The following is a 12,391-nucleotide window of genomic DNA, read 5'->3' on the forward strand; positions in this document are numbered from 1 at the left end:
GAAGGAAATGAGTCTGACCAAGACAGCCTGCCAACTGCCCAAAGCTAATTCAAACACACACCTTCACCAAGGCATTCCATGGTAAAATTTCAGAAGAAAATCTCCTGAAGCAGAAAAATGGTTACGCACGAAGGTGGTATCAGAAATGGCAGATTAAAAGATAATGAAGCAGTGGCATCAAAATTCTCAAGGAAAATGATTTCCAACCAGAAATCCTGTAGTATAGCAGTTTCAACATAAGCTATTTTTAGACATGCAAGTTTTTGGAAATCTTACCTCTACGAACCTTTTCTCAGAAAGCTAGTAAAAAATGTTCTTCTCTAAAATGAAGGAATAAACAAACAACTAGATATGGTGTTCAGCAAACAAAGACTCTAACTTAACTCAGGAGAAAAGTGGAGTCTGAGATGCTGGGGCATTTGCAGGGGCATTTGCAGGGGCATTTGCAGGGGCAGAAGGCCTGCAAAGCAGGGGCCAGTCCAGACCACAGCCCTAGGCAAGTTCCAGGAAAGGAGGTTCATTATCTGAGGCTGTATAGAAAATAAGTTTTCAGAGGGCTTTTGGAATTTTTTGGTGATTTTGAGAAGACTCAGTGATAGGAACACAGAAATTTCCAAAGGAAACTAAAAGAAATTAATAACAGGAAAAGCAAAAAATTTTAAAAGAAATGACATATAACCATAACTTGACTCAAATGAACAACACTCCCACTTAGTCATGAGGTAAAAACCATCTACGAATTGAATAAAAAAACTGCCCTCTCTCCTAACTGGGAGACTAAAGGGATCTAGATATGGGAGAATGGGAGGGTAATGATAGCACCCAAATTCCTAACTGCCATAACAGGAAGTTACTAAAGTAAAATTTAGAAACATCAAGAAATACCTGTATAAATACAGAATTTAGAAAGGTGAAGATCAATGCATGCCAGAAACAGCTCAGAATTAAAAACACGCTTTTATGGAGCAGGACTGGGCAGTGGGGAAGTTTAAAGCTGGGATATCACACTGTTCATTACAAGTACTTTAAGATTAGTATTAGTTTTTAATCTATGTACATTACTTGGTTAAAAACCTAAAATAACTAGACCTAAAAAGGTCTTTTCCCTTCATTGCTCTTCTCCCCCTGCTCTTTAAGACATAAAACTTGAGGTTGGGAATCTAAGACAGAAAACTGTACTTGAACAATAATTAAATAAATCTAAAAAAAAAAAAGACATGGTGGGGAGCATGGGGGGTGGGATGGGATGGGAGTAATAGACAGAAAACTGTACTTGAAAAATAATTAAATAAAAAAAGAAAAAAAGACATAAAACTGGTTAAATAATTCAGCATAAAAAGTAATTTCTTAATTTAAAATGCCACAAATATCAGCCCTGGCTGGCGTAGCTCAGTGGATTGAGCACAGGCCTGCGAACCACACAATCGCGGTTGGATTCCCAGTCAGGGCACATGCCTGGGTTGCAGGCCAGTTCCCTGCAGGCCAACTCCCAGCAGGGGATGCACAAAAGGCAACCATACATTGATGTTTCTCTCCCTCTCTCCTTCCCCTCTAAAGATAAATCAATCAATCAATCAATCAATCAATCAATCTTTAAAATGCCACAAATATCAAAGTAGTAGTAAAGCATGCTTTTAAGCTCATACAAATGGTGCTTTACAAAATCAATCTTTTACAGGCATTTTTGTAACTTCTTAGGCAACTATTTTAAGTATTTGCTATGATTCTAAAAATACAAATATAATAGCACTGAACAGCTTCACAACAAATGCATTTTACGTAGTCATTGCTGATGCCTCTAACTGAATGCTAAAAAAAAAAGTGTAATTTTGGTTTTTCATAGTGAAACTACACTGCAACTGTTCTCTGTCAGGGTATCCAACACTGGAACTTAAAGTGTATAATGAAGTGATGCCTTAAAGTACTGCACTTCTAAAGTTTTCTTATGCATTCAACACAGAAATGCTAGTAAGATGCTTATTACTTTAGCCAGGTAAGCATTAGAATTTCAGGCCAAATTACTGGAGGTATCAAAAGTCAGAAGTGTGTTCCTTGGTCTGACAGCCAGAACATTTCTAAGAAGTTTACTCAGAACCTGGTTTGGAAGGGGGAAGGCTCATGCTTACCACTCCTAAATTTCCGGATACCTTTTTCATTTGGGCTTTGTAATACATTCAAAATAGTGCCATGAGATGTTTAAAAGACATATCCTTAAAAATACTAGAATGCTCTCTGAAAATTTATTACACTTACTCTTTTAAGGTATTCTAACTTAAAGAAGTTTAGAAAAGGGAAAAATGAACATAAAAAAGTTTATTTCTAGCCCTGAAAGAACAAAGTTATTGAACAAAGTCATCAAATACAGCAGTTAATGTCAATGTAACAATTAAATAATTAAAAGGGATTAAATTAAAAATGTCAATATAAAATTTGAAGACAAAAGCTGCTTTCACTTAATTACATTTCTATCTACCAACAAACACAGAAAGCCCCCAAACCCAAAATAAAACACATCCCTACTAAAAACGTTCAATTCTAAATATAATTCTCTGCTTTTCTTAATACAGAATGAAAATTTGCTTGCCACATTTTCTTTCTCCCTCTCATGTGGCGACACTCTAGAACGGTCAGAAAGACTTCCATTCTGTCAAGGTCAGGCCAGTGTTGGATTCTCTTTTGTAGTTCCCACAATACCTACCACAGTGTTTCTGCCGGAGTGGTCAACAAATATGTTGAGAAAAAAATGTATTTGTCTGTGTATATTTTTCCTTTCTTATACACATGCATATACAGACACTGTGAAAAAACGAATTTGGATTGTTTAAATATCTGTTGTGGAAGTAATGAAGACAGTCTTTTTTATATTACTATGAAATCCACTGTAAACAAAACAAAACAAAACCAAAACGAGCACTAATCTGGATTTTGTCTATATTTTAGAATTAATTTTTTGACATTTCACTAGATACAGATCTCAGTATATTTAAAACATTTTAGATTAAAAAAAACTGATGCAAATTCTTTAAGTACTCATATTTTTTATTTCTAACGATAGATAGCTACTGCTTGATCAGATCTAGACTTATCCTGGCTAGAATACAGTATATTTAAACAAACATATTTATGTGAGATAGCCCTTAAAGAAATACTCATAGGTAGTTTTAATTTGCTTATTAAAGGCACAGGTTCATTTAGGGCTGGTGGTAACTAGATAAGCAGCTTAATATTTATAAGTGAAAGGGAAGAGAATTATGTGCCAGGCTTTCAACATATGAAGAGAGTTGAAGAGAGTTGTGTCAGCCTTAGTTTCTGACGCTGACACAATCACTCTACTTGTTTACAATTCCAGGTAGAATAAAATAGTCAATATTTTCATGGTTTCCCGGTTTTAACTGTCCCTAACAGCAGCAAAAGGAACAAAAGGAGAAGTAAAATTTAAGACTGCTAGAGTCTAAAATATAATAAATAAGTACTATAGTAATACTGCCCTAATAATATAAGAGGACTAAGGTAATTTTTAGATTTCAATGGGAATTTTCATTCTAAAGTGATGACAAAAAGGGTAAATACAAAAAACAGTTATTTAAAAAACGTGAATCTTGATTCAGATATAAATTTTTCTTTCAACAAGATCTAAGCATTTTAATTTAAAATTAACTAATATAATCACAATTCTGTACTGCTTTTAAGGTTATTCTGTTTAAAAATGACACATTTCAGAACCAAAGTATATTTCTATTACAAGTTAGTTTATCCAATTAAGTAAAGAATAAACCACAGTGTAGTTCCCTTAACCTAGGAGTCAGGTTTTAATGACAAAGTCCGTTGCCAGCAATGGACATGCAGGTAACCATCCAAAGTTGTAAATACAAACCCCAAACTGCTTCTATAAACCAAAAAGACCTTGGTTGAGTTGTAAGAATACAAACGGGGCATTGGCACTGAGGTCGATGAACATGGTCTCTATGACTACGCACGAGGTGCCAGCTACAGCGGTCATGATCATCAGTCTTATCATCTAGTTGGTTTTCACTGGTAGCATCTTCTTCACCATAATTAATCCAGAAAACTATTTACAAAGAATGTTCAAATCTGGAATTCAAAGAGGCAGTGTGGCTTTCCACCAGAAATAAACCAGCTTGTTCCTGTAATTCAGTAATAGCTATAGAGGCCAATAAAATCCAGAGAAACATGAAATCAAGAATCGAATTGAAAAAAGAGACCATTAAGTGCTCTAGATAAAAATTTCATTAACTCTTTTACTCATTTCTGTGAAAAAACTTCCTGCATTATCAATAAAAAACCAGCCATTTCTATTCTTATACCTGTATCTTATACACAGATGACTGGAATGATAGGAAATAAAACTGTGTTATGCTCCCGCCCCCCAGGTACTCCCAAACATCACAACTGTTTTTATTCATGATCTGTACTATTACAGGTTGGCAAGCAGGCGTGAAATAGGAGAATGGTGCAAACATTCCCATGTTCCAAAACAAAACCATGGATTTTCCTCTTTTATGTGGCTCTTGGCATGTCAGAAAGGACAATACTGCATCCAAATACAAAACAATAAAGAAATAAGGAGAGAGGAAAAGGAGAGGAAGAGACCAGAAGCAGCGGTGTAGGTGGGGGGAGGGAGACTCTAATAATTAATGCTACAGGTCACAGACCTTTTAAAATCTTTAAAATAAAAAAATCACTATCAATAAGGACATTTCATTTTTTCTTCCTTTCTCCAGTTTTATACCTAAACATCATTTACTTATTTAAAAAATACAAAGTAACTCAACATCTCAAATGATCCACGAATTTATCAAGAACTATGGTCAGTTCTCAGACAGTGAAACGGTGGTAATGGTTTAGGTACAATGTTTTTAACAAATCTCTACAGTTTACTGGTCGGCAGCTGCATCTCCATGTAACTGACAAGTCTCTTTCAAGAATACAATCTCCTCTAGTCATCTGACAGCTCAACAAGGTTCAAGGCTTTTCCACTTTGTCTCTACTAGCTCCAAATATTTTCTCCTTTAAATGGAAAAAGAGTTAATTCTGAAAATTCAATGGTTATTACATTATTTACTATGGTAGTGAGGGGGAGTAGGGTGAGAGAGGGTTAATTAAAAAACAAACTAAAATTACAACATATACAGAAACTTATTTCCAAAATGATGGGGAAAAGGGGAAGAGGAAAGTAGGGACACTAACAAAAATTGGAAGAACAAATCCTGAAGCCAAATCTGAAGAGGAAACAGTCAAAAAGAAAACAAAATCATAAAGATGTACAATCAACAGGATTCTTTTTCTGTCTCAATGATTTAGTTATAAATATAGATTATTAGTCTTCTCTTTATACATGTAACAAATGCCAAGCACTTCACTACCATGATATTTCTAAAACTGACTTTCACATTTGTTAAAAAAGGTAAAAATCACATACTTTTCTTCCCTTCCCCCAGTTCAAATTCTGAACTGAAATATTACAACAGCTGGTTCTAAATGCTATACAAAGCTAAAATCATATTAATCTCCTTTGCCAATATAAGGAGTTACATAATTTCTATCAAACTTGCCTCAAATTTAGGCCTAAGAAAAATTTCTCAAAGCAACTCAAAAAGAGCAATTCAAGAAAAAAGAAAGCTACGAAGAGAGAAAAGAAGACCAGCAGATGAGACAAATAACTGAACAACTCGAATCTATCATTCAAGTACTGAAAATACCCCAAAAGGGACAATGAATGGAATCTATTACAATGAAGTCAGCAAAATAAAATGCAAATCTCAAGCATGATAAGTGGCCCTGATGGGCTGTCTGCTGAAAGAAGGCTAGTGATTCATTCCACAATTCCTTTTGGACCCTAAAGAAGGGATTCAATAGAAGGTTGTCATTCTGTTTTGCAATTTTTCTTGGTTGTCTTCAGGAAGTAGTTGTTTGTTTTTTCCTCTATGTTGCACAGGTCATTTCCTTAAAACCCGAAAGAGTAATAATTTTCATATATTAAAATACTTCTTTTAGAAAATGGAAAAGGAACATGAGGCCATGGCAACAATGTTAACGATTACTCTTCATTGCTTCTTTAGCTGCCATAATCAGTGGTGTCAAGCTAGATAATGGTTTGGCCAGTTTCAGGAAAGGATGCTGCCAAAAAGAGGAAAAAAAATTTTATAAATGTCACCAATTTAGAAGCTAAATATTTCCTTTCAATAAAGCCCCAAAGATTTTAAAGGGCCATGGTTTATTTAATAAACACGTATTTCAATACTTGCATAAAATCGGCATAACCAACACATCACTTCCTTTATAAAACGTCAGTTAAATGACCCAGATACCCATGCCAGCAATGAACTGGTCTGAGAACTGATAATATGCAAAAATTCACATACTTATTATAATATGATGGGTATGTTAGTCCCAGCAAATGAAATCCTAAACTGTGGCAACTGCCATGCTTCTGCTGATGAATGAGCATTGAAATGTAACTAATAAACCCTATGTAAACTTTCTGCTGGTTACTCAAAAAAGTCTACTTTTTCCAAAGATAGTATAATTTCCAAATTCACCTGTAACAATTCTTTGGCCGAACCCCTTTTCTCCACATCCATCTCCAAACATCGATTTAAGAAATCCCGAAATATTGGCGAAAGTTTCTCTGGGTTCTGAAGCTCTGGAGTTCCATTAGTCGCTATCAGGTACAAAGCCTTTAAGAAAGAACACCTGTTACGCACCTCGGGTAGCAGCTCAGCCCAGAGATAAAGCGCTTTGTAACATTCATTGCCCTTTCACTTCGGTAAAGACCGTCACCAAGAATACTACCATGAGGCCAGGGTTCTTTCTACCCATCTGGGATAGACATTTTTCCCTTTGTTTTAAACATCACATTTCCCTAACTTCTTTCTCAAAAACTACCTTCATCTTTTTGGTGGGTGGGGGCAGGGGTGGAAAGTAGAGGTTATATGTAATACATAATGATAAAAGAACTGTAATATGTAAAGGAATAAAGAAAATGACCACAATCCCACCATTAACATATATAATAGCATTCCCTTTACCTGTCTCAAGCTTTTTTCAAGTCACACCACATTTCAAAACAATGTAATTTATTAAAACTGTTAAAAAAAACTAGTTATATCTATGTAGCTAGAGATGAAGAGGCAGAGGACAGAGGATTTTGGAACAGTGAATGCACTGTATGCTATAATAAGGGACATAAGTTATTCATCATACATTTGTCCAAACCCACACAATGGGCACTACCCCAAGCAGGAACCCGAATGTAAACTATGGACTCCGAGTGATGATGATGTGTCAGTGCAGGGTCACTGACTGGTAAGAAACGTAAGCTCTGGTGAGAGACGCCGACAGTGAGGCTCTGTACGTGTCATGGGAGGTGAGGTGGGTATACAGGAAATCTGTGCCTTCCCCTCAATTTTGCTGCGAACTGAAAACTCCTCTTATAGAAAGTTTAAAGGAAAAAGCCAAAAACCAAAACTAGCTATATCATCCCTAGCTTCATCATTACTAATAACTGATTAGAGCTAGAAAATTATTTCAATGGTTGAATTGACTAGTGTCTTTAATTATATGAATGTTTTATAATTTTAATCAATCACCTTTGGAAAATCCTTGTATTCTCTATGTACTCTTCTGATTATTTTCTTTAAATTTCTAGAAATGGAATTTTAAAAAATTTAATGAACTATTTTTATAAGTTTTAGGTTTATAAAAAACTGAGTAGATAATAGAGTTCCCATAACCTACCCCACCCCTCAGTATCTTACATTAGCAGATGTTGGGGCTCACTCTTTGTACTGTACAGTTTTATGGGTTTTGACAAATGCATACTGTCATGTAACCATCATTTCAGTCTCACAAAGAATAATTTCCCTGCCATAAAAATCCCGCGCTCCCCATATTCATCATCCCCATACCCTCAGGCCCCCGGAAACCACTGATCCTTTTCACTCCATAGTTGGAACCATACAGTATATGCAGCCTTTTGAAACTGGATTCTTTCACTAAGCAATATGCATGTAAGGTTTTTCTAACTCTTTTTGTGGTTTGATAGCTAATTTCTTCTAATCTTTTTAATGTTATGGAACAACATTCCATTGTATGGATGTACCACTGTCTATATACTAATTTTTTTATACAGTATATTTATACATTTCACAAATTGGTTGTTTCCAGGTTTGAGTAATTCTGAACAAAGACATAAATACTTGTGCATAATTTTTTTTATTAAAGGGAGAGAAACATCAATGTGTGGTTGCCTCTCATGCGCCCCATACTGGGGACCTGGCCTGCAACCTAAGTATGTGCCCTGACTGGGAATTGAACTGGCAACCCTTTGGTTCACAGCCCGCGCTCAATCCACTGAGCTACACTAGCCAGGCTGTATGTAATTTTTTGGTACGGATCTAAGTTGTCAACTCATTTGGATAAATAATAAGGGGCAGGATTTGGGGTCATATATTAAAAGCATGTTTAACCTTCTAGGAAACTGTCAAATTGTGTTCCAAAGTGACCCCTACCATTTTGCATTTCCACCAGCAATGAATGAGAGTCCTGTAGCTCCTGGTCCTTACTCGCATTTGGTATTATCAGTTTTTTGGATTTTAGGCCATTCTAATAGGTGTGTAATAATATCTTTGTTGTTTTACTTTTCAAAAGATTTCCTTTAGCCCTGGCTGGTGTAGCTCAGTGGACTGAGAGTGGGCTGTGAACCAAAGGGTTGCCAGTTCGATTTCCAGTCAGGGCACATGCCTGGGTTGTGGGCCAGGTGCCCAATGGGGCCACGTGAGAGGCAACCACACATTGATGTTTCTGTCTCTCTTTCTCCCTCCCTTCCCCTCTGTCTAAAAATAAAAATAAATAAAATCTTTAAAAATATATTTCATTTATTTTTAGAGAGGGGGAAAGGAGGGAGAAAAGAGAGGGAGAGAACCGTTGATGTGGAAGAGAAACACTGATCAGTGGCTCTCACATGCCCCCAACTGGGGCCCTGGCCTGCAACCCAGGCATGTGCCCTGGTGGGGATTCCAACTGGTGACTTTTTGCTTTGCTGAATGACCCAACCCAGAGCCACACCAGGTAGGGCTGTCTTTGATCTTTTAATTTAGCAGTTCTGTAACAACACAGTGCTGACCATCTTTTCCTATGTTCATCTGGTATCTGAGTATTTTCTCTGGTGAGTTGTATGCAGATCTTTTGCCCATTTAAAAAATTTTTACCCATGATACTTTTATTCAGTCTAATTATTATGTGTGCAATGTAAATTAATCTCCACTTCATATTTTGTCAAAATCTTTTGTCCATTTTAAAACTGGACAAAAGATTGTTTCATTTCCTTGCTGTTGAGTTTTGAGAATTCTTTGTATGTCTGGATAACAATCCCACATCAAACAGATGTTTCGCAAACATTTTCTTTAAGCCTGTGACTTTTTTTCTTCTTTTAATAGCATCTTTCTCAGAGAAGGTGATTTTAACTTTAACAAAGACGAATTTATTCTTTCATGAATTGTACTTCTGATGTCCTATCTAAAAACATCACCAAACCCAAGTTCACCTGGAATTTCTGCTGAGTTATTTAAAGTTTCTGCTATCTTGCCCTGACTGGTATGGCTCAGTTGGTTAGGCGATGCTCCACAAAGTGAAAGGTTGCTCGCTGGTTTGATTCCCAGTCAGGGCACATGCTTAGGTTGTGAGTTTGGTCCCAGGTCAGGGTGACTGCAAGAGGCAACCAATCGATGTTTCTCTCCCTCTCTTTCTCCCTCCCTTGTTGTCTCTCTCTAAAAGTAAATAAATAAAATCTTTAAAAAAAGTTTTTTGCACCCTGGCTGGTGTAGCTCAGTGGACTGACTGTGGGCTGCGAACCAAAGGGTCACGGTTCAATTCCCAGTCAGGGCACATGCCTGGGCTGCGGGCCTGGTCCCCAGTGGGGGCCATGTGAGAGGCAACCACACACTGATGTTTCTCTCCTTCTCTTTCTCCTTCCCTTCCCCTCTCTAAAAAGAGAAAATATTTTTAAAAAAGGTTTTGCCATCAAAAAAGGATACGAACTGACACTTGAACCATCAGTACATGAGTGTGCCCATTTCCTTGTCAGTTAAAATTCACTCTTCTTTATAAGACATTTTTCCCCAAATTTTCATTCTAAGAAATTATCACTGAGATATCCATTGATTTCAAGTTAAGATCATAAAACTACTGTGAGCCTCAATACATCCATTAGAAGGGATTAAATAGGGAACTCCATAAAAACAAGTACTCAACCAAATACTCAACAACCTTTTTCTACTTTAGGATAAATCTTATTACACTCCACCTTCATTTATGTTTGTGATTATAAGCAACCACCACTCCCAATCATTTCCTCAGCTTCTCCATTCTAATGCCCATGTGACTCTGCACATTCTCCTTTCTAGCCTTAATTTTTTCATACTCGCTCTCCCTCCTTCTCAAACATCCTCCTTATTGAGGCCTGGCTCTCCCTTGAGGAATGCAATCCTTCTGCAGCACTCTCCAGTGGTAGCTTTTCCTCTCCCACACCTTTGCATGGCTCTGGAGACCAGTGTTCTTTTGGCTCCTTATTACCTCTTGAGGCCTGTTTCCCTCCTTTGTAACTCCTGGGCTTTTAAGCTCCTATCTATCTTTCCTTGCTTCAAATATCTACCAAACACCGTTATCATCTCTAACATTATTCATAATTAATTCATGGTGATTTCAATAGTCATAAAGAAGCTTGTTACGATTCCTGATTTCTTCTCCGATGCTCTTGTCCTTTAGCCTACCTCAGCCATGCACACCCATGCCCACGTTCCACACCTTATCAGTACCAATAACTGCAACTCTTGGATCTCAGTTGTACTCCCTCTCTTTTCTTTTCACTCCTAGTACCGTAAAGCCAGTGATCCCTGAACTCTGCTGGGCCTGAATCAATCCTACTGGTCTTCCAGTGTTTGTCATTCTTTTCACATAATTATTTCTTTGACCCTCCTGCACTTCATGACATTCAGTGGCTGAAACTCTGCCTATACCTTGTCTGTACCTACCCAGCTAAGTATGGTGAAAGAGAAAAATATCTCTCTCCTGACTGGCATCATTAACCTCATACCCCTGGCGTCTCCAACATTCATACCAGATTTCTCTCACTCTCTCACTCTTCTCTTTTTGTTCTTATGACATTTCTGTGGGCTCCCCTTGACTGTTACAATTTCTTGAACTTAGCTTTCCTTCTGATGACCCTGAAAGTTTGAATGGGTACTGATCAGTTATCACAAGATGCCCGTCTACTGGAATTTGATGTTTTCCTCATGTTTAGACAGAGATTATGGGTTTTGGGGAGGAAGATCACAGTCAGAGTGCCATTGTCATTGCATCCTATCAAAGGTGCATCCTATCAACACAACTTAGGACTGTTCATGTTCACCTTGTCACTAGCTAAGGTAGTATTTGTCAAGTTTCTTGACTGCAGTTACTTTTATCTCCCCCTTTCACACTAGGCTCTTTGGAGGGAAGTCACTGTGCATAGCCTACATGTCAGGAGTGGGAGTTACACTCCATCCCCTCCTGCAGGGCAGGGCATCCACAGGAACTATCTGGAATTCTTCCGTATAGGAGATCTGATGCTTCTGCACCATCTGTTTATTTATTCAATCACTTTATTTATACCAGTATGGATTCATAAATATCATACTTTGGGTCATAATCCCAATACTGCTTTGTTAAAACTACTGCACTCCGGCCAGTAGAGCTCCTTCAGTTTGGCTCTTGTGCTCCTCTGACACCCCCCCCACCCCCACCAGTGGGCTTTACTCTTTTAACTCCATGTTATCTACTTATTAAGTTTTAATTAAAAAGCTGAATGTTTTATTACTAAACTTCCTTACTTCCCTGCAAAGCTTCCACTTTGTTATAAAAAAATAGCACCAGCAAACGCAGTACACTGCAAAATTAAGATAGCAGTACTAAAAGAACTCACTCGATTCCACTCAAAGAAGACAAGCAACCCGATTAAAAAATGGGCAAAGGACTTGAACAGACATTTCTCCAAGGAGGACATACAGAGGATCCAGAGACACATGAAAAGATGCTCGATATCGCTAGCTATCAGAGAGATGAAAATCAAAACCACAATGAGATACCACTTTACATCAGTCAGAATGGCTATCATAAACAAAGAAACAACAAGTGCTGGAGAGGTTGTGGGGAAAAGGGGACCCTAGTTCACTGTTGGTGGGATTGCAGACTGGTACAACCATTATGGAAATCAGTATGGAATTTTCTAAGAAAACTAAAAATGAATGTGCCTTTTGACCCAGCAATTCCACTATTTGGAGTATATCCTAAGCACCCTGAAACACCAATCCAAAAGAACCTATGCACCCCGATG

The 12,391-nt window shown here is 37.4% G+C and overlaps 1 protein-coding gene across 1 annotated transcript in view; it reads right to left on the bottom strand.

Annotated features, from left to right (window-relative positions):
• Positions 1–1,839: 1,839 nt before the first annotated feature.
• The window catches only part of PAK2 (p21 (RAC1) activated kinase 2), a 92,873-nt gene continuing 82,321 nt past the window's right edge, over positions 1,840–12,391 (bottom strand). Inside the window, exons 14-15 of the mRNA XM_037037719.1 lie at positions 6,561–6,698; positions 1,840–6,138 (exon numbers count right to left, since the gene is read on the bottom strand). Coding sequence (XP_036893614.1) covers positions 6,052–6,138; positions 6,561–6,698 — 225 coding nt within the window. The 3' untranslated portion in view covers positions 1,840–6,051. The remainder of the gene's footprint in view (positions 6,139–6,560; positions 6,699–12,391) is intronic.

The sequence above is a fragment of the Sturnira hondurensis genome, unplaced genomic scaffold (assembly GCF_014824575.4).
Source record: "Sturnira hondurensis isolate 20B ecotype Veracruz unplaced genomic scaffold, ASM1482457v3 Scaffold0023357, whole genome shotgun sequence".
NCBI classification, from domain to species: domain Eukaryota; kingdom Metazoa; phylum Chordata; class Mammalia; order Chiroptera; family Phyllostomidae; genus Sturnira; species Sturnira hondurensis.